Source organism: Carica papaya, chromosome 2 (assembly GCF_054855325.1).
Source record: "Carica papaya isolate Zhongbai chromosome 2, ASM5485532v1, whole genome shotgun sequence".
NCBI classification, from domain to species: domain Eukaryota; kingdom Viridiplantae; phylum Streptophyta; class Magnoliopsida; order Brassicales; family Caricaceae; genus Carica; species Carica papaya.
The window spans coordinates 2906232-2928397 of NC_142310.1; the positions used below are offsets into that span (position 1 = coordinate 2906232).

At 35.1% G+C, this 22166-nt stretch overlaps 3 protein-coding genes across 8 annotated transcripts; all 3 read left to right on the plus strand.

Annotated features, from left to right (window-relative positions):
• The first annotated feature begins 1486 nt into the window (after positions 1-1486).
• On the plus strand, positions 1487-6468 carry LOC110819188 (Enhancer of polycomb-like transcription factor protein). 4 transcript variants are annotated; one of them, XM_022048286.2, is made up of 4 exons: positions 1487-3030; positions 3170-4474; positions 5497-5602; positions 6080-6468. In XM_022048286.2, the coding sequence occupies exons 1-4, from the start codon at positions 2332-2334 to the stop codon at positions 6307-6309; spliced, it is 2340 nt and encodes a 779-aa protein (XP_021903978.2). In that variant the 5' UTR covers positions 1487-2331; the 3' UTR covers positions 6310-6468. The 4 variants fall into 4 exon arrangements, with proteins under 4 accessions (XP_021903978.2, XP_021903979.2, XP_021903980.2 ...); XM_022048287.2 differs by having other exon boundaries at positions 5500-5602; XM_022048288.2 differs by having other exon boundaries at positions 1490-3030; positions 5497-5614.
• A 478-nt stretch (positions 6469-6946) lies between these two features.
• LOI1 (Pentatricopeptide repeat (PPR) superfamily protein) lies at positions 6947-10690 on the plus strand. 2 transcript variants are annotated; one of them, XM_022048473.2, is made up of 3 exons: positions 6947-7256; positions 7935-9684; positions 10092-10690. In XM_022048473.2, exons 2-3 carry the CDS (start codon positions 8096-8098, stop codon positions 10555-10557), a joined length of 2055 nt encoding a protein of 684 aa, XP_021904165.2. In that variant the 5' UTR covers positions 6947-7256; positions 7935-8095; the 3' UTR covers positions 10558-10690. The 2 variants fall into 2 exon arrangements, with proteins under 2 accessions (XP_021904165.2, XP_021904166.2); XM_022048474.2 differs by having other exon boundaries at positions 7940-9684.
• A 2050-nt stretch (positions 10691-12740) lies between these two features.
• Positions 12741-21390, plus strand: LOC110819165 (pleiotropic drug resistance protein 2-like). Of its 2 annotated transcripts, XM_088212667.1 has the most exons (21): positions 12741-12883; positions 13060-13506; positions 13694-13814; positions 13954-14054; positions 14152-14236; positions 14580-14873; positions 14965-15055; positions 15282-16182; positions 16303-16463; positions 17346-17449; positions 17551-17716; positions 17801-17917; positions 18084-18190; positions 18574-18906; positions 19035-19325; positions 19439-19522; positions 19635-19768; positions 19875-20102; positions 20245-20416; positions 20516-20770; positions 20931-21390. In XM_088212667.1, the coding sequence occupies exons 2-21, from the start codon at positions 13124-13126 to the stop codon at positions 21198-21200; spliced, it is 4398 nt and encodes a 1465-aa protein (XP_088068793.1). In that variant the 5' UTR covers positions 12741-12883; positions 13060-13123; the 3' UTR covers positions 21201-21390. The 2 variants fall into 2 exon arrangements, with proteins under 2 accessions (XP_088068793.1, XP_021903944.1); XM_022048252.2 differs by lacking the exon at positions 12741-12883 and having other exon boundaries at positions 12903-13506.
• The last annotated feature ends 776 nt before the right edge of the window (positions 21391-22166 follow it).

Sequence of the window (22166 nt, forward strand, 5' to 3'; positions counted from 1 at the left end):
CTTTTTTAAAAGTAGAATAGTAGTTTTACTATTGCTATAAGCCTTATCAGAGACAGTATGGACTGGTGGGGGAGTAGCTACTCGCTCTATGCTGAAGTCTATAACATTTTTTATGGTCTCAAACTTATTTGGAATCATGGTATTTGAAAACTTACTGTTGAAGTATATTATCACTACGTCAAGCGATAACTACTAATCCCATTTTTAGATATAGAATTGCAACTTAAAGATCTACTCACTATCAATTGAAAAATCTAATTTTTCCACATTTACAACAAAAATAACTAGATTTTTTTTCATATTTACAAGAAACATAATTAGATTTTTTTTTTTCACATTTACAAAGAAAATAACTCTTGCGTTGACTGTTTGGCTGGAATAATTCACGAGAATCTCGTGGATTCTACTATATTAGCTCACGTTCATGCTACTTAAAAATTGACCATTTACTATATTTAAACTAATTTTATACTACTTAAAAATTGACCATTTATTATATTTAAATTAATTTCATACTACTTGAAATTGTCTTGTTCGGCTTTAAACTTTCTTTTCTCATTTGTAGCAAAGAAAGAAAAAAAATTAAATTGCATTTAAAACTATAATTTTTTTATTCGGAAATAGTTAAATTGAGTAAGAATTTTTTTTTTTTTTTTTTTAACAAAATTATTATTACTTTTAAAAGCTGGTTATCATGTTATGTATAGGATGAAAATTTAGAAAATATATAATTAAAACTCTATTTTAACTCTAATGTGAAAAATTGAATAAATAAGTTTAAAAGGGATGAATGATTGAGTGCTTTAACAAGATGGGCAAATTGATATATTTTACAAACGTTAAAATCACATTTACAATTTAGTTGGACTTCTTACTAAGTTAATAAAAATTTTTAGATAAAAAAAAAATAAATTATTGGTAACTTAAAAAAGCGTGAAGGAGCTGATGGACCGTATAATATAATGACTTCATTTTAACTTATAATTAAAAAATATATAGAAACAAAATCTATAATTAATCTTATGTACTTTTAATTAATAAAAAATAGATGATTATATATTCTCACACTTTCTGGGTCGTGCTTGCCCTTTTTATTTATTTAATTCAGAATTGATTTTAAGAGTTTACTATATTATAATTTGATTCATTATAATTGGATAAATTATTATGGTTAATTTATTACATATTTTTTACAGTGTGACTTTTCACTTTCATTGTTTACCGCTTTCAGGATTTTTACCATTTATCTTCCAAATTAACCGGAGAAATACTCACCGATTATTTACTTGTGTTTAGAAAAATACCCGAAATGCCCCCAACAATATAATTTATTTACCGGGAAAGTCCGGATCTCCTGTCACACGAAACGCCCATTTTGGTCATTTCATGGGGAGCAAGACTTTACGGCGAACGCAAAGAAAATATCTCTCTCTCTAAACATAAACAGCAGCGACTCCTTGGAGCCATCGAAGCATTTCCATACTCAGAATAAAATCTGAACCGTTCATTTCTTAATTCAACGGTCACGATCAGTCGGCAGAGCTTTCACCCTCCCAATATTTTCCCTCTTCCGCTTCCTGCTATTTATCATAAACCCTAGCGGCCTCTTTCCCCTCTAATACAGACTTTCTCTCTCCGCAAAAACGAGAAATACGTGAATCCAAATAACTCGCCGATTTTTCATCTTCCTCTCTTTCAACAGTTTCGGACTTCAGAGAGAGAGAGAGAGGATAGCAGAAACCCATCTCTCGCTCTCTTTGTAAGGAGAACAGATCTTTGTCTTGAAACGATTTTTTTTTTCTCTCTCTGTATCTGTTTCGGGTTTTAGTTTTTCGATTTGGAGTCGATGGATCTTTTTGTTTCTTTTCGGTCTTAGTTCATGAATCTGTGTTGATCTGTGCCCGATTTGTTCGACGGTGTTTTTTTTTTTTTCTTCTCTTCCCTCTTGCACTATGATGTTCCTTTTGCTTGTCTTTACTGTTTACTGAGTTTTTGTAAGTAGTCTGAGTCGCGCTGAGTCGAAATATTCGTGTCTCAGTCGAGGAACTGAGTGAACAATACAAAAGATCCGAGGAAATGTTGGGTTTTCCCTCGTCTAAGAAAACATAGGTTTTATTTACGTTGTATTCGGAGTGTTACCAGGCCATTTGATGCGGGGAAAAAGGTCACGGTTCTGATACTGAGTCAGCTCGGAGCGAGTTGTACAGTGAGTCGGTTAAACGAGTCAGCCCGAGTTGTACAGTGAGTCGGTTTAGCGAGTCAACTCGAGTTGAGTCGGGTAGCGAGATCAGGAGAAGGGTGGTCGCGCAAGAAAATCTGAACCTCACGGCGATGCCGTCCGTGGGAATGAGACGGACGACAAGAGTGTTCGGGGTGGTGAAGGGCGTGGACGGGGCCAGAGTGCTGCGCTCAGGGCGTCGCTTATGGCCCGAGTGCGGCGAGGCCAAAGGCAGGAGGACCCAAGATGGTGATGACTGGTACCGCCTGGTGAAAAACGGTGGCGTACATGGACCAGGTGGGGGCGGTGGTGATCGTACAGGGTGCAAGCCTTATGGTGGTTGGACCTGTCAGAAAGTGAATCCCAAGCAAGAATTGATTGACCACAACGAACAAGAAGAGAAATGTCAATTGAAAAAATCCAAAAGAGCAAAAGTTGAAGTCTCGGATGATGGAAAAAAAGTAGATAAGATGTTCGGCATCGTGTACAGAAGGAAAAGGAAGAGAGTTGATCACCGAGGTGGTAACGTTTCAGAATGTTCAGAAGATAAAATGTATGGCATTGGGTATATTCGTAGACAAAGAAGAAAGAGTAAGGGTGGAGATGTTTTGAGTTGTGGGTTCAGTGTTTCTCCTGTGATCGTTGCTGTTGTTAATGGTCCTTGTAGTATGACTTATTGGTTTTCTTGCGTTTTGAGTTTGGTTTTGGTGCATATTAGGAGGAGAGGAGTGCGGTTGTCTGAACTTGCTGCATTCTTCCTGTCTCAGCCCATCAATGGTGTTTTCTCTGAGCACGGCGTTCGTTTCTTGCGTGTAAGTGATGTTCTTTTGTTATAGGTGGAATTCTTTAAACATTTAGTACTAATCCTGTTATTTTGGCTCTTCATAGATGTGTTGATTATCTAATTTTGATGTATTAACTTTACTTGTTTCTTTTGTCAATTTCTTTCAGGAAGCTCCTGCTAATTGTACAGGACTCTGCAAGCTTTTTAGGGCCAGGCATTTTTTACCGTCATTTTCTGTGGATTTTTCTGCAGTTCCTAGTTGTTTTACACACATGCACCATCATATTCTCCTACGAACTGACCGTCAGACATTAGCTCTTGTAAATAAATTAATGTCTGACCAGTCAAATGACAAAGAATGTGAAGAATTGGATGCATCTGATAGTGAAGTTGAGATTGTGGGCCCTGAATCTAGTAATTCTGGGAACAGAGTTATATTGCATCCATCTATTAGAGGTTCAAAATTAACTGGTAGGAATGTCCAGTACAGGAATGGTGGAAGTTCTCGAAATATTCGTAAAAGGAGGAGTTCTATTCGGAGGAGAAGGGCTAGAAATCCTACACTTGGTCTACACAAGGCTGGTGGAGCTTTAGTATCTGATTTGATTACAAGTAGGAATAGTGGTGTCCCGTTCTCCTCTGTAATCTCTAAAAGCAACCTTAGTAGTTCAGCTCGGATTAAGTCAGCTGTTAACTTGAAGGGAATGAGTTCTTCAACGGTTGGATTGACACAGGACATGGATTCGTCATGCTGCTCAGCAAACATATTGTTGACTGAGTCGGACAGATGTAAACGGGAAGAAGGAGCCAGGATTATTTTGGAAGTGTCCTCTTCCGGAGAGTGGCTTCTTGTTGTCAAGAAAGATGGGTTAACTAGATATGCCCACAAGGCACAAAAAGTTATGAGGCCTTCTACTTCAAACCGTTTAACGAATGCTATGATATGGACTGGGAATGATAATTGGAAGCTTGAGTTCCCCTGTCGACAGGACTGGAACACTTTCAAGGACCTTTACAGGGAATGTTTCCAACGCAATGCATTACCTTCTGCATCCAAAGTCATTCCTGTTCCTGGAGTTCGAGAGGTTTCTGGCTATGTAGGTGGGAAGGATGCCCCATTCTGTAGACCAGATTCATACATATTAATGAATGAAGATGAATTATCTAGATCAATGGCTAAGGGGACCGCAATTTATGACATGGACTCTGAAGATGAAGAATGGCTGACAAAGTTCAATGCTGGTTTTTGTGATGTGAATGAGCCATATGAGCATCTTTTGGAGGATAATTTTGAATTGATGATTGATTCCTTTGAGAAGGCACTTTATGATATTCCTGGTGATTATACAAAAGAGGAAGCAGTTGCTAACCTTTGCCCTGAACTGGGTGGGAGTGAAGTGGTAGAAGCTGTCTATGATTACTGGATGAAAAGAAGGAAACAGAAAAAATCACCACTTCTTAGAGTTTTCCAGGTAAATATTCAGAGATCCTATTGTGTTGCTATTCTTTCATGCTTAAAGCGGCATCAACATGTAGGTGTCATGTTTGTTCTCAGGGAAAGTCCTAAACTTTGATTTCAGAATACTGTTTGTGCTTGATGAATTTTACACTAGCTGTTTATTCAAACAAGCTTCTCAAACATGGCTGCTCACTTTTGTTTGAAAGGGTTAACAATGAGGATATATCATTCAAAGTTTATTTGTCATTCTCTAGTTGGAGGTTACCCCTTGGTGTCTTGTGAATAAATTCTTTTTCATTATAAAATATCACTTCCAAGGCATCTGGTTCTTCAAAAGAAGTTTTTAGCTTATGATGATAGAATCTGCAGTTTTTTTGTAGAAATTTGAATTCATTTTTCAGTATACCTAAGTAATGAAAATATGCTAGCATGCGCTTGTATATGAAATCCTTTCAGTTGCTTGTTGGACAAAATAAATCTGCTGAATTTCGTGCATTTGAATAGTTATGGCATTCTTCAACTTAGTAACTAATATGAAAGGTTGTGCTGCAGGAAGCATATCACAACTTAAATCAGTCTATAATATAAAAGGCTGTGTGGAAATATATTAGTGTATTATCACCAGTTAATATATTGATATCATCAGTTGATATTTCGGGGGATTTCTCATTTAGAAATAGCATCCTTAGGCAACACATTGTAGCTAAATCATTTTATTGTGGTGAACTTGAGACTTTGCAGCAGGGCTTACGTAACCCAGCATAATATGTAATTTAGTATACTTGTTTTTTTGTTATGATGTGTTAGAGAGGCTGCTGCATTTTTCATTTCTCTTCATCCCTTCCCTTATTATCACGTTTTCTTGGGGGTGGGGGGTGGGGTTGTGTTAAATTTTATATTCATCTCAGTCAATCATTTTTTACTTGTGGTGTAGGGTAAGGTTGTTCTTAATACTGATTTATATTTTTTTTTCTCTTTAATGAAAGTTGAAAACTGCTCTACTGATTTTGAAACAATATGCAATCTCTCTTGTAGCAGTGCCATCAGGAGAAGAAAGCTTTAGTTATCCCCAAGCCTGCTCTACGGAAGAAAAGGTCATTCAAACGACTGGGATCCCAGATTGGAAGAGGCAAAAAACCAAGTATGTTGAAAGGTATATTAGTTATTTTGCTTCAAACTACTTTCAGTTAATTTTCTCCCACAAATTCTGCTTTGCTGATAATTTGTTTAGTTAACTTGTGCTTAGAGTTTTTGTGTGTGGTTAAATTCAATTGCTGTTTCTTTATTATTCAACTAATAGGACATCCGCGAAATCTATAATCTATAATATTATTATACAAATTGTCTTGTGAATGAAAATTCTGTGTCTAACCAAACAAGTGGGAGTTTCAAACCTCTTTTTACTCTTTTTTATTAAGATCGATTCTCAGACAAGTTTCTGTTGAAACTTCATTTCACTCGGTTTTAACCTCATCAGTTTCTCTTCTAATGGCATCTCTCTACCCGCCCCCTCCTCAATGCGGTGGAGAATTTCTTAACTTGTAGCAGAAAGGATAGGGTAATACCATAGTGTTACTTAGTCTTATGGTGTTATTGACATGCCTGATCTGATGCACAGCAATGGCAGCCGAACATGATGCTGAAGAGCGCAATGCCGTGGCCAAAGTTGAACAAGCGAAAGCCACACTTGACAGATCGGTGGAAGCAGCAGTTGTGAAGCGACAACGAGCTCAGATACTTATGGCAAATGCTGATTTGGCTATGTACAAAGCCACGATGGCGCTTAGGATTGCAGAGGCTGCTCGAGTGGTCGAGCCCAGCAATGCTGCTGCTGATTTTTTGGATTGATGATTCATGGTAGTAGTAGGTATGGTAGAGTTGGAATTGCAATCAAGAGGGATTACTACTTTCTGGAATGGAATATTACTGTATAGATTCTCATTGATGTATATCGTGTATTATTGTAATATAACCTCACACCAAATATTTTACTAGAGGTTTTTTGTTTGTTTTGTTTTCTTTTTTTTTTTTGGAAAAAATTAAAAACGAAGAAAATACGGAAAAGATTTAGCCCTACCTTGTTCCACCACCTCTCTTTTTTTATACCTCCGTATGATACCATGTTTGTCATTGAGAATTAATTCAGAATTAAATATTAGGAGTCGATTATATTATAAATAAGTAATTATTACTATAGATAAAGAATTTTTAATAATTTTATAATTTATAAACTTAAATGATTTTTTTAAAGTAAAGATATTTATTTATTTATCATTTTATGTGTTATAATTTTATAAAATATAGTTAAAATAAAAAATTTATTAACCCGGTTCTAGTCGGGGCTCCACCTCATAACGATTAAAGAGATGAGAGCTCAAAAATCAATTAAGCGGGTCAAAATAAAAAATGCATTTTTGTTTGAAAGTCCAATTCAAGCAATTAGTCGAATCCATCTCACTTCTATTTTAGGCCTACGCTTTGTCTTCCCTTGTCAGCGGCGACGCCCGCCCCGGCCCAACCCAACCCGCAAAACCCTAAATCTCTCCTTAGCCGCGAAATTTGGTCCTCCTGCTTGGGAGCGTTTTCACGTCTTTGATTCCGTTACTATTTTATTTGTTTTGTTTTCAGTTTCATTCAATAGAAAGCAAATGTGAAATGACAGATTGTATCCTCTGTCTTTGATTTCATGGTTCTTTAGACTTCGATGTCTTACGCGCTTGCTTTATTCGAATATTTTGCTAACAGGAGGCAGATTCATATGGTTGGGCTTGTAAAGTTCGCATTCTCAGTATGAGGTATGTAAACTATGATTGTTATCTTCATGTGCTTCATATAATTAGTGCATCTTCATTATGTTGTGTGTATATACAGCTGTATATATATGTATAAACACAGTCGGCAGTCTAGTGTTCATATCTACTCTCTCTCTCTCTCTCTCTCTCTCTATGTATATATATATATTATATGGCTAACAGCAGTGTTTGATTTTAGCGTACTGATTTCCTGATAAGATGCTTTTTCGGCTTGAGTCTCATGTAATCTAACGGATTCCGAGCTTTAGATATACGTACTTTCACATATTTAAATATCTAATGGACAAGTCAATAATGGAATACTCGTTTTGTTTTTGCTGGTTGGTAGCATTGATATGTTCCCGATTTCTAGACAAATTTTTAGTATCAATAAACTCGCCAACTTTGCTGGTGACACTTTTATGTGAGATGTAGTTTTGCTATTTAACTCCAACCACTTTATTTTTAAGTATATGAAAATGGGAACAGAGTTGGAAACGAAACAATTTCTCCATCAAAAAATATCTTTAGGAATTGCTGAATATAACTAATTTATGTATATAGAATGTATTTCTCATGCTTTATTTATCATCTGCTTACAATGCTTTGTTTACATATCTTGTTTTGTCCTTGAATAATCAAAATCTATTTTTTATGTTTTATGAAATGGTATTTTCGTAGGAAAGCAATCAGGCAACACAAGTTTTCGATAGTTCCATAATCTATCCTTGTTCCATCATTTTCTATAATCATAGGTAATACCTACTTCTTCCACCGTCATTATTTAAATTTTCCGCCACCACAAGTTCAAGCCATGACCATCAGCACCTCTCTCACTGCAAATGCCCTTCCTCAGTCCCAACTCGCTGGCCTACCTGGTCGAATCTGCCATCTTAGCTCACTCACCCCATCTTGGCAGGGCAGCCCATGCCAAGATCATCAAGATGCTCGACTCTCCTTTCCCCTTCTTCCTCTCCAACCATCTTATCAACATGTACTCCAAACTTGACCTCCCCGACTCCGCACAACTCATCCTCCGACTCACCCCCATTCGCTCTGTCGTCTCCTGGACTGCTCTCATCGCCGGCTCTGTTCAGAATGGTCATTTCTCTTCCGCTCTCTCCCATTTCTCCAGTATGCTCCGCGAGTCCATCTTTCCAAATGACTTCACCTTCCCTTGTGCCTTCAAGGCATCAGCTTCCCTCCGTTTTCCCATCACTGGAAAGCAGCTGCATGCACTCGCAGTAAAATGCGGTCAAATAGGGGACGAGTTTGTTGGGTGCAGTGCTTTTGATATGTACTGCAAAACTGATCTAAAAGAAGATGCAAGAAAAATATTCGATGAAATGCCCGAGAGAAACATTGCAACTTGGAATGCGCATATATCAAATGCGGTGAATGATGGAAGATCCAAGGATGCAGTAGTTGCCTTTTTAGAGCTGCGGAGGACCGGCAGAGAACCCAATTCAATAACATTTTGTGCCTTCCTGAATGCATGTGCAGATGGGCTCTACCTAGAGCTTGGTAGGCAGTTGCATGGGTTTGTGATAAGAAGTGGGTATGATGCTGATGTCTCCGTCTGCAATGGGTTGATTGACTTTTATGGGAAGTGTAAGGAGGTTAAATTTTCTGAGATGGTTTTTGATGGAATAGAGATGAGAAATGATGTTTCTTGGTGCTCATTATTGGCAGTGTATGTGCAGAATCATGAGGAGGAGAAGGCTTGTATGATCTTTTCAAAGACAAGGAAGGAAGGGGTTGTGCCAACAGATTTTATGATGTCTAGTGCTCTTAGTGCTTGTGCGGGAATGGCAGCCCTTGAATTGGGTAGGTCAGTTCATGCAGTTGCTGTAAAGGCTTGCATTGATTGGAATATTTTTGTGGGGAGTGCATTAGTTGATATGTATGGAAAATGTGGAAGCATAGAGGATTCACAACAAGCATTTGGTGAGATGCCTGAAAAGAACTTGGTTTGTTGGAATGCAATAATAGGAGGATATGCACACCAAGGGCAGGTTGATATGGCATTAGCATTATTGGAAGAGATAGGCTCTGGTATCTCTGGTCTGGTGCCAAATTATGTGACATTTGTGTGTATTTTGTCAGCTTGCAGTAGAGCAGGGGCAGTGGAACAAGGCATGGAGATCTTTGAGTCAATGCAGGTTAGATATGGGATTGAACCAGGGGCCGAGCATTATGCTTGTGTTGTGGACATGTTAGGGCGAGCTGGGATGGTAGAAAGTGCATACAATTTCATAATGAAAATGCCAATGCAACCAACAATTTCAGTTTGGGGAGCCCTTCTAAATGCTTGTAAGGTGTATAGCAAGCCAGAATTAGGAACAATAGCAGCTGAAAACCTATTTAAACTTGATCCCAAAGATTCGGGCAACCATGTGCTGCTTTCAAATATGTTTGCAGCTGCTGGAAGGTAAAGACATCTCTGTCTCTTTTTTTCCCACCTAAAAACTCAAGAAGTTGGACAATTTTGTTACAACCTCACTATTTCTTGAAATTCCCATCATTTGTTTAATATCGATTAAATCCATGTGCATAAACAGATACTTTAGAACAATAGCAGTAGTTGCTTTTGCCTCTTGGAATATGACTATGCTTACGGTGAAACAAATTCCCAGAGAAATAAATTTTTTTTTTAACTGTTCTAAGCTTTGCATCAGGCAATAATCTGTAATGGAGTCACTTGATAATAGGAACATAACTGTCATTAAAATTTGAAAAGATAAGAATTGATAGAGACCTCATTAGTGTTTAGCATATTTGAGCATATTAATGAAGAAAGTTTATGTATATATTTACCCAAATAGAGGATTGATGCAGGTGGGAGGAAGCAAATCTAGTGAGAGTTGAGATGAAAGATGTTGGCATAAAAAAGGGTGCAGGTTGCAGTTGGATAGCAGTGAAGAATAAGATTCATGTGTTCCAAGCAAAGGATACTTCACATGAGAGGAACTCGGAGATTCAAGCAATGTTGGATGAGATGAGGAGAAAAATGGAGGCAGCTGGGTACGTACCAGACACTAAGTTTGCACTGTATGACTTGGAAGAAGAAGAAAAATTAACAGAAGTCAGGCACCACAGCGAGAAGATTGCACTTGCATTCGGCTTAGTCGCTCTTCCTCCTGCAGTACCCATAAGAATCAACAAAAATTTGAGAATCTGCGGAGATTGCCATAGTTTCTTCAAGTTTGTCTGTGGTAGTTTTGAGAGAGAAATCATCATAAGAGACAACAACAGGTTCCATCGGTTCATGGCCGGCCAATGCTCATGCAGAGATTATTGGTGACAAAATTTTGTAATTTGAGTTATGACCCTCCTAATTTATTTTGTTGTACAAAATTTATTTTCTTCTCCATTAGAAATATAAGATGTGGACTTGATCGAACCAATGTTACCGAATTAAGCACGGTTTAATCGAACCAGTCTCTCCGAACCAGTTTGGCTGGTTTGAACTAATATTTTGGTCTGATTCTGCACACCCAAGTTTACTTACAAGCTAAGGTTGAAGAGATTCAAAATCCTATTTGCAAAATCTTCACAACCAAACTTTAAGTCCCACAATTCAAATGATCAAATTTTGGGTTTTAATGAATTTTGTTCTTGAAGTTGACAATTCAAATAATTAAAGTTCAGGATTTAATGAATTTTGTGAATGAGGTTTCAGTGGACAGCTACAAGTGATTAGGTGTTAAATGTAGACGGTGGCATTTATTGGCCTCCATAACTACCTTGAAATTTAGATCCCCTGTTGATTGGAGCAGACAAGTCATCTACTGTTCCTTTCATCCATGTACTTCACACATTTTTTGGTACGTAAATTCAAGGGTCCATTATTGTGATTTTTTTATTTTTTATTTTATTTTTTTCTTTCTTTCTTGTTGAGATCTTATCTATTGATGCAATTTTAATTTTTTAAATGGAAAAATATTTAATTTGATAAATTATTTTATACACAATATTGTCACATAATTAATTGTACATTTGACCCTAAACACCCTTATCCATTATAAAGCATCTAACTTCTTAAATACCGAATTAAAATATTAACTAAAACATACAAAAATTAAAAAAAATAAATAAAAAAACTAATTGATGAAAAAATAAATTAAAAATTAAAAATTATATTATTTATTAATTTAAATTTATTTTTAATAAATTTGATTTATATTTATTTATAATATTAAATTATTTTTAAAAAATTTAAATTTAACATAAATTTATTTAAAAATACTTTAATTTGTTAATTTTAGTGGAATAAGTCGACAAAAATTTAATTTTTTTTCCTTATAAAAAAAATCCCAACATAAACTCTAAAGCCAAAAACAGTTGTCGACAAAATATTATGGGTAAAGAAAATAAATTAAATTTGACAAAAACATTTTAGCAAATAATAATTTTTTTTAAATAAAAAGAAGTTAATACTCATATAATATTAATTTTATCTAAAAATATTTATCAAATTTTACTTTGAATTTGAATGTATAAGATGAAATTTAGATAATATTTCTAAATAGTAAAATATTCATAAATTATTGATTAATGAAAGTCAATTCAAATAAAATATAATACAAATGGATTAAAGAGCAACATTTAAAGAAATCTACCCTAGTGGACTTTTATATCTTACTAATGGAGAAAATAACTAATTTTTTTTTTTGTCTTAATTATATATTTTTATGATATTTTAAAAAGTTTTTTAATTATAATTCGGACTTCGGGGATAATTAATTAAGTATAATCCAATATCTCCTTCTACAACTAATAAACCTTATTACCAGTAAATTGAAGTCTAATTAATTTAATTAGGATAAATTACGTATATGATTGGTTTCCTCCCTGTTTGACTGCAACACAACAGGAGATAAAGGTCTCAGAGAATATAATATATATATATACATATACATATATGTATATACATATATAAAAGAAGAGTCAAACCTTTGTATTACTTGAAATTTCATGAAGAAAAAATTATTTAAATATTGGGGGTATTTTCTGAAAATGTGGATTCATTTTCGCTGTAAATAGCTTCAAGCTCCACTACCCATTTGGCATTTACTATATGTGTGTGTGTGTGTGTGTGTATATATATATATTACAGTTTTAGCAAAAAAAAAAAAAGAAAAAAGAAATAAATATTAAATTGTAATATTCCAAAAATAAACTTGTCATCAATTAGAATCCTTTGATCACATTGCTGACTTCCCAGAACGTTGGAAGTGTTTCTGTTTTTGAACATTGTAATACGTAGAACTTGAAGATTTCTTGTAATATTAAGTTGAAATATTACTAGTTTTAATTTACTTACATTCCAATTAATTTATAATTATTAACGTATATCTTCTAGAAATATAAGAATTCAAGATGAGATATAACTGTAAACAGATATATACTTATATAATACATGGAAAATATATACACAAAAATGGAAATATTGAACAATATAATTACAGATAATTTATATAGAAAACAAATAAACAACAGCAAATTAAAACATCCATGAAATTAATTCATCAAACTCCACAACGCCCTTTCTCTGTGACTACCATGCCATCTCCCCCTATATATTAGTTTCGTCATTCATGTTCATGCCCATTGCCAGCCAAACTCCTGTACGTCAACCACAAATTTATTCTTTTCTTTCTTTTTTTTTTTTTTTTTTTTCCTTTTTGGGTTTTTCAAACACACTTATATTTCTCCTATATTCTATAAACGAATTCCAAATACCTGTGATTCAACAGAGTTTTGATTCTTACTTTCGTCTCCTTTGTTTTTCTCGTTCATTCAGTTTCATGTGCAAGAAACCAGGTGTGTAGGTAATAAGAATTGTGATATATTTACGGCAGTGAATCATGGGTGAAGAAGATCTTGCCAAGATACTGAGTAGTCGGTCATTGAGCCGGAGAATGAGTTTTTCATCGTCAAGCAGGAGGAGTTGGGCGTCGGCGAGTATCAGGGAAGTTTTGAATACCCAAGCAGATGTTTTCCAGAGAAGTGGGAGAGAAAATGATGATGAGGAGCTAATATGGGCGGCAATAGAAAGGCTTCCCACTTATGATCGGTTAAAGAAAGGGGTTCTGATGCAAGTTTTAGATAACGGCAACGTCGATTATCGAGATATTGATGTTGTTAATCTTGGTGTGCAAGACAAGAAACGTATTATGGATAGTGTGCTCAAGATAATGGAGGAGGATAATGAAAAGTTTCTTCTTAAGATTAGAGAACGCAGTGATATGTAAGTATTCTCGTTTGGTTCTTAATTACTAATTCCAGGGCATGAAAATATGTAACACAAGATAGATGAGAGGTGGTGTGAATGAAAATTATATAATTCTAATTAGATTTTGTGCTATTTCTAGTCCCTGCAAATTAGCTTTCTTTGCTCTATTCTGAGAGTTAAATGGATGATTATGACTGTATAGGGTGGGAATTGAGGTACCCAAGATTGAAATCCGGTTCAAGAATTTATCGATTGTGGGAGAGGTTTATAGTCGAACCAGAACAGTTCCAAATCTGGTGAATGCTTCTTTGAATGCAATAGAGGTATTGTGTTCTGTTTTTCCTTACTCTTCCTTAGTTTCCAATGTGTGGTTGATGCTTTTAGGTGAAGTTATTTGCATTTACTTGGTACCTTGTATTGTTAAAAATTCATTCAGTTTTTTCACTTAATTTTGATGAACAGGATGCTCTTGTATCTTTTCTGAAAGTACTTGGGCTTTTCCAATCAAGTCGACAATTTGTCAACATACTCAAGAATGTGAATGGCATAGTGAAGCCCTCAAGGTATATTTATTTGATTGAAAACACTAAGGAACATGAAACATCAATGGATGACTGATTCTATTTCCCATTCATTTTTGGTGTCTTCTCCTCTTCCTAGAATGACGTTGCTCTTAGGACCTCCAGGATCAGGAAAAACTACATTGCTGGAAGCACTGGCTGGAAAGCTTGGCAAGGGGTTAAGGGTCTGTGATTAATCCCTTCACCTTTTTATCATTTCTGTATATTTACTAAGTTTTTAGGGTATATTAGCGGCAACAAGAAGCAACAGATGCTACATGGTTTTTGATGCCTAAATAACGTTATTAATTCATACTTGATGTTGATCAATTACACGTATTGCAAGTGATCTATGCATTATGCAGATCATCTCTTACTTACCCTTTTAGCAACTCATGTTCATTAAAAAATTTTGTCATTATTTATGTAACTTTCTCAGTATTTTCTTCATGGGTTTTGTCATCAGAACAGAACTCTCGATTTTATAATGAATGTCTGATTGAGAAAATTCATCGCTGTTTGATTCAGAAAGTCTCAGGGGATATCACTTATTGTGGTCATGAGCTGAATGAGTTTATTCCCGAAAGAACATGTGCTTATATCAGCCAGCATAATCTTCACCATGGAGAGATGACTGTCAGGGAGACACTGGACTTCTCGGGACGTTGCTTGGGAGTTGGCACTAGGTATGAACTGTTAGCAGAGTTGTTAAGAAGGGAAAAAGAAGCAAGAATCAAACCTGATCCTGATATAGATGCGTACATGAAAGCTACTGCAATAGCAGGCCAAAAAACCACTCTGATAACAGATTATGTGCTCAGGGTATGTTGCCTATCTTTTTCTCATTGCTATGCAGCTGATTTATTTTGAGCTTAAAGTTTCCTGATTTTCTCTTATTAACGTCCGGTAACAGATGCTGGGATTAGATATTTGTGCTGATATTTTGGTTGGTGATGACATGAGAAGGGGCATATCAGGTGGGCAAAAAAGACGTGTCACCACAGGTATGAATAATTGTTTCCAGAGACAGTTAGGTTGAAAATCCAATTTCCTTTATGAATAGCATCTTATTTCTCAAATTGAATCTTTTGGATGGTATAACCGAGCTCTAACTAATGATGTTAACTATAGATCTCGGATTTGTGTACTATTCTTTTGTTCGAAAAGTCCTCTTCTTGCTAGTTTTACAAGTAAGAACAATCTGAAATGTGTTATTTGCAAAAAATGTAGGAGAAATGTTGGTTGGACCAGCTAAAGCCTTTTTCATGGACGAGATATCCACGGGTCTGGATAGTTCCACCACTTTCCAGATTGTAAGGTATATGAGGCAAATGGTTCATATCATGGATGTCACCATGATAATATCTCTTCTGCAACCTGCACCTGAAACCTATGAACTTTTCGATGATATCATTTTGCTTTCTGAGGGTCAGATATTATATCAAGGTCCACGAGAGAATGTACTCGAATTCTTTGAGAGTGTAGGCTTCAAATGTCCTGAAAGGAAAGGAGTTGCAGATTTCCTGCAAGAGGTGACTTCCAAGAAAGACCAACAACAATACTGGAGCAGAAAGGAACAACCTTACATATATGTTTCTGTACCAGAGTTTGTGAATCATTTTGATTCTTTTGATATTGGCCGGAAGCTTTCTGAAGATCTTAAAGTTCCATATGATAGATCCAAAGCTCACCCTGCTGCATTGGTGAAAGATAAATATGCACTTTCAAACTGGGAACTCTTAAGGGCATGCTTTGCAAGAGAGTTGCTATTGATGAAGCGCAACAGTTTTGTGTACATATTCAAGACAGTCCAGATCACCATATCGTCACTGATTGCCATGACAGTGTTTATAAGAACACAAATGCCTGCCGGTCATATACAAGATGGAGGAAAATTTTATGGTGCATTATTCTTCAGTCTTATTAATGTTATGTTTAATGGGATGGCTGAGCTTGCATTGACTATATTAAGGCTTCCTGTATTTTACAAGCAGAGAGATTTCCTTTTCTATCCTGCATGGGCCTTCGCTTTGCCAATTTGGCTCCTCAGGATTCCTCTCTCTTTAATGGAGTCGGCAATCTGGATTATTCTCACATATTACACTATAGGGTTTGCTCCTGCTGCTAGTAGGTATGCTTATATATGTCTTACCTCCCTGAGAAATGACAAACTTTGCCATAATTTTGCGAACATTTTTTGAGTTATACCAATGTGTTACTGTATTACCAACCAATAAAAAAAATGTTTCAGGTTCTTTCGTCAATTTTTGGCATTCTTTGGCATACATCAGATGGCTCTCTCTCTTTTCCGTTTCATTGCTGCACTTGGGAGAACACAGATTGTAGCAAACACACTTGGTACATTTACGTTGCTGCTGGTTTTTGTCCTTGGTGGATTCATTATTGCCAAAGGTTAGCTAGATTTAAGCCATTTATTCTTCTTTTGAGCACAAGTTGATAATTCCTAACAACTCTGAATATCAACAAAAAATGTTTGCAGAGTTCCTATCTATTGGTTATGGATACTAAACTGTAGTTGTGGATGTTTTTACATGAGAGCAAATGTAAGAATCCATTATTTATCTTGATACGGTTGTAGAATAGATGAAATCAAAATCTATCGAAAGACCCCTAATTATACCAATGGAATTCTGTCTGCTATAGCTATAATAAAAAAGTACTTATGAATTCATCTCATCCCTTAAAAAGTTCCATTTTGATTTGTTGAGTAATAACTTAATCCTTCAATAAAATACTCATTGTAGAAATATCAATAAGTATTTCAGCTCATCGTTTTCGATTACGAAAAAGAATTAGACATTCTATTAGTTCATGACTTATGACACAAATTTGATTTTTTGAAATATATGAAAGAAAGACTAAAATAAAAAAGATTTTTTTTTTTTGTTCCTATTTTTCTTTCTGAAAAAAGGTAAAAAAGTTGGTGGATTAAAATAATAAATGATTATTTCGTTTCTACTAGTCATTGCTTTAATCGGTGATAGGAGCATACTCTGCATCGGAATCATGGGGAGTACTATCTATCATTTCTACTAACTTAAAGCCCAATTAACATTCTTCTAAATTCAAAAATTTCTGTATGCAATCTTCATTACTAATCCTTTGTGTATTTTGGTGTTCCTAATTATTCACTCGTTTTTGCTCAATCCCCTGCTTGGTACTACATGTATGGTAATCTATACAAACGATAGCGAAAACTCTATGCGGAGGATCTTTTGAACCCACTTCAAGCTAGGATGACTAATCAGCCAATTCTTTTTTTTTTTTTTGTAGATGATATCCCAAAGTGGATGATATGGGGTTATTACGCTTCTCCGATGTCTTATGGACAGAATGCTATAGTTATCAATGAATTTCTTGATGGGAGATGGAGTACAGTAAGACCTAAGAATCTTCACAGAACCAATCACTTTGCAATTCTATACTGCCTTTCTTCCATGGTTATCCTAATGAGTTCTATGTTATTCTTCTAATGCAGCCTAATCCTGTCACACTTATTGATGAACCCACAGTTGGAAAGGCTCTTCTCAGATCCCGGGGCATGTTCACAGAAGAGTATTGGTATTGGATTTGTGTTGGAGCACTCATGGGCTTTTCTGTCATTTTCAATCTCTGCTTTATCACTGCATTGACATATTTGGATCGTAAGCTCTTCTTTTCTCATATCGCTCTCCACTTCAAGCATGAAAGTAAAATTATAGTTTTAACAATTTGGAGAAACAATGCAGCATTTGTAGATTCTAAGTCTACCGAACAGCATGAGGATAATGATCACACTAAGGGCAAGAAACACTCATCTTCAAAGGCAGGGGAAATGAGTTCAGCATCCACTACTTCATTTGAAGGTTTGGCATGTCCCTAATTGATCTTGCAAAGAAAAATGTGAGCAGAAATGCTTTGGAAATTGATTATAGGAAGAAGTGTTTAGAAATTTGGTAAAAAAACCTAGAAATAGAAAATGGGCATGCATAGTTTTTCTGATATGTGTGTAAAATATGTGAATGTTCGCAGGTGTTGGCATGACAGAGTCAGCAGCTGTGAAACGAGGAATGGTGTTGCCTTTTAAACCATTTTCGCTCGCTTTTAATCATGTGAATTACTATGTTGATATGCCTGCTGTAAGTCCCTTCTGAAATGTCACATATAGTTAAATTGATACAAGTTCATTATTAATTCATTATTTTGATAAAGTCTAAGCACTTAAATAGAAAGTGTATGTTAGAGTATTGGTTTAGCAATCCAGCATTAACTAGACTAGTTAATTATCTAATGAAGTATGATAACTCTCCATTGTATTTTCTTGCCTTAATTAAAGTATTCTTGAATGCAAAAACCTTAAATTCTTACATTCCAAGTTTTGAAAGAAATAATTAGTCAGACATCTGAACTTCAGAAAAGCCTGAATAGACATTCAACAGGAAGGAATTGCAGCTATTTGAGATTTTTTAAACTTTACTCTAGATGAAGTAATTAATTCTGGTAACGTTTGGTTGTTCTTTAGGAAATGAAGAAACAAGGAATTAATGAGAGTCGTCTCCAACTGTTAAATGATGTCAGTGGTGCATTTAAGCCTGGTGTTTTGACAGCACTAGTTGGTGTTAGTGGCGCTGGAAAGACTACATTAATGGATGTTCTTGCTGGAAGGAAAACTGAAGGATACATTGAAGGAGAAATTAATATTTCTGGTTTCCCAAAGAACCAAGCAACTTTTGCTAGAATTAGCGGTTACTGTGAACAGAATGATATTCACTCTCCACATGTCACTGTTTATGAATCTCTCCTTTATTCCGCCTGGTTGCGTCTTGCGAAGGATATTACAGCAAAAACACGGAAGGCATGTTATTTGGCACCTCAGAAGTTTTATTTAGGAGAACATCTTATTTGCTAGTTTCTGTATTCCTAGTATAACGAAGTTTATTGAAATAATGTTGATTTCTAATGTAATGATAAATTGCGTTACAGATGTTTGTTGAAGAAATAATGGAGTTGGTTGAGCTAAACCCATTGAGAAATTCTATAGTTGGTATTCCAGGGGTTGCTGGCTTGTCCACTGAGCAGCGGAAACGACTCACTATTGCCGTAGAATTGGTGGCAAATCCTTCTATTATTTTCATGGATGAGCCAACCTCAGGGCTTGATGCTAGAGCTGCTGCAATTGTTATGCGTACTGTGAGAAACACAGTGGATACTGGTCGAACTGTTGTTTGCACAATTCACCAGCCAAGCATAGACATATTTGAAGCCTTCGATGAGGTATTCAAAGAGCTTTCGATATTTTTACTAGTTGGTTATTGATACCTTTCTAGTTCCTTTCTTATCATAGAATCATCTTGTTGTTGTCTTATCTGATTCATCTTTTCCTATAGCTACTATTGATGAAGAGGGGAGGACAAGTCATTTATGCTGGGCCCCTTGGTCGTCTTTCCCACAAGCTTATAGAATACTTTGAAGTAAGTTCTGTTTCTTCTTCATGCTTTTTTTGTTGGAACAACGTTCCTTTTCCATAAAGACTTCATCTTTCAGATTCCGGGTTTGTATTTATAAAGGATGGATGTATTGCAGGCTATTCCTGGAGTTCCAAAGATCAAAGAGGGCTACAATCCTGCAACTTGGATGCTGGAAGTTACTTCAAGTGATGCTGAGGCTCAGACTAATATAGATTTTGCTGAAGTTTACACCAAATCTGAACTTTATCAGTAATTGAAACTTCAAATTATGACTGTCTTTTCGTGTGACAGAACTCCTGTATAGAGTTGGGTATTTTCTTTAAGGTTAATTTTGTTGATGATTTATTTTTACCAGGAAGAATCAAGAGATTATTAAAGAGCTAAGCACTCCAATACCAGGATCCAAGGACCTTTATTTTCCTACCAAATACTCTCAAGATTATCTGACTCAATGTAAAGCTTGCTTCTGGAAACAACAAAAGTCTTACTGGAGAAACGCTCAATACAATGCCATTAGATTCACATTGACAGTTCTCGTTGGTATTATTTTTGGACTTATTTTCTGGAACAAAGGAGAAAAAACGTAAGTAAAAATTTTTAAGCCTTCCATTTTTTAGTATTAAACTCATTCATCACATATTTTTTTCATGTGGATCTTTATCATTGTAACTAAAGATATTGAACCCATTTTGTATTAAGGTAACTACAATATTTTGTGTAAACAGAGAAACACAACAAGACCTAGCAAATTTCATGGGAGCTATGTATTGTGCTGTATTTTTCCTTGGAGCCACCAACACTAGTGCCGTGCAGCCTGTGGTGGCAACTGAACGAACAGTCTTTTATCGTGAACGAGCTGCTGGGATGTACTCAGAGTTACCTTATGCATTTGCTCAGGTAAAGAAAGCCTCAACTTTCTTCATTGGCGAAATCCATTGTGATAAAATATACAAGACTATAAATATAAACCAACCTAATTATTTCATCCCTTCGCAGGTTGCCATAGAGATAATCTGTGTTCTGATTCAAACTTTTGTCTATTCTCTATTGCTTTATTCGATGATTGGATTCAACTGGGAGATTGAAAAGTTCTTATGGTTTTACTTCTTCTTGTTCATGAGCTTTATGTACTTCACACTTTATGGCATGATGGTTATTTCCCTTACTCCAAACCATCAAATTGCTGCCATTGTTATGTCCTTCTTCCTCACCTTCTGGAATCTCTTCTCCGGCTTCCTCATTCCTAGGATGGTACGTGTGATTCAATACCCTACTCATTTAACCCAAATACTAAATGTTTGCGTATATATACACACGCGCATACAAATTAAGAGATTTGCCTTTAGGATTAAAAAGAAGTCACTTCTTATTGAAGACTGAACTTCTTTAACATTTGATTATGTTTTTGCAGCAAATACCAATATGGTGGAGATGGTATTACTGGGGATCTCCAGTGGCTTGGACACTATATGGTCTTATAACATCCCAAGCTGGCCGAAAGCTTGACAACGTATTTGTTCTTGGAGAAGGTTTTATCACAGTAAAAGATTACTTGAAGAAATTCTTGGGATTTGAATATGACTTCCTTGGATATGTTGCTGCAGCCCATCTAGGATTTATTCTCCTCTTTTTGTTTGTCTTTATATTTGGCATCAAGTACCTCAACTTCCAAAGAAGATGAGTTCTTCCAACCATATTGAAATAATTCTCTACACAGTGACATTTGTACACCAGACAATTTTGTTGTTTCTCCATAACTCAAAATTTGTATGTATTTGGTCCAAAAATCTATATAATTCTCATCATATTCATATATTTTATATATTTTACATGTAAAAACTAATCAAAATTTATACAATAAAATTTTTCTACGTCTTTGATTCATGTATTTTAGTGGCAGTTTCTATGGAGTGAATGATCATAAACGTATCAAATAATTTCCCACATATATCGTAAATACTCACTTTCAGAATGTAGTCACAAAAATCGAGTCAATATTACAGAATTTGGAGTTCTTGAGTTGGGGATGATCAATGGGTACGTTAGCGAGTAAGAAAAATTGTAGTTTATTGGGTGGATATGTGTAAAACCTATGACCGCTATGTTCATGTAATTACTTTGCACCCCTTATAATTTAAACTATTTTACACTTGTATGTACATACATATATATATATACACAAATCTTATGTAAATATTTAGCAAGAAACTCTCTCAAATAGAAAGAAAAAACCATTCTACTCATTCACATTCAGATAATTAATGTTTGAAATTCATATTATGCAAGGAGACATTGTTTTTGCTAATTCGAATCGAAGAGTGATATAAAATCGATTTTTTTCCGACATTATATTTATAGTTAGTGCAATTATCTTAATTAAAAACTTCACTTTTCTATTAAGTTCACTATTTTAAATTATTTTATTTATTAAATAAAAATAGACTAGTAAATATAACGGGTGATAATTACAAAAAAAATACCAACCCAAATACTAAATTGATTTATATCATATTTTTAAATATTTAAATTATTATCTCTACTAATGTTTTTTTTTTTTTCAATCTTTTAGTCTTTTTATTTTCAAAAATATATAAATATTAATTATTGTCTTTTAAATATTATTAATATCATTAACGGATTTATCACG

Excerpts from the sequence above, each read along its gene's own strand:
- LOI1 (XM_022048473.2), top strand. The coding sequence starts at position 8,096 with ATGCCCTTCCTCAGTCCCAACTCGCTGGCCTACCTGGTCGAATCTGCC. Across the intron at positions 9,685-10,091 it reads ATGTTTGCAGCTGCTGGAAG|GTGGGAGGAAGCAAATCTAG; the intron begins GTAAAGACATCT and ends GGATTGATGCAG.
- LOC110819165 (XM_088212667.1), top strand. The coding sequence starts at position 13,124 with ATGGGTGAAGAAGATCTTGCCAAGATACTGAGTAGTCGGTCATTGAGC. Across the intron at positions 19,769-19,874 it reads ACCAAATCTGAACTTTATCA|GAAGAATCAAGAGATTATTA; the intron begins GTAATTGAAACT and ends TATTTTTACCAG. Across the intron at positions 20,417-20,515 it reads TACCTTATGCATTTGCTCAG|GTTGCCATAGAGATAATCTG; the intron begins GTAAAGAAAGCC and ends ATCCCTTCGCAG.
- LOC110819188 (XM_022048288.2), top strand. The coding sequence starts at position 2,332 with ATGCCGTCCGTGGGAATGAGACGGACGACAAGAGTGTTCGGGGTGGTG. Across the intron at positions 4,475-5,496 it reads CACTTCTTAGAGTTTTCCAG|CAGTGCCATCAGGAGAAGAA; the intron begins GTAAATATTCAG and ends TCTCTCTTGTAG. Across the intron at positions 5,615-6,079 it reads AAAACCAAGTATGTTGAAAG|CAATGGCAGCCGAACATGAT; the intron begins GTATATTAGTTA and ends TCTGATGCACAG.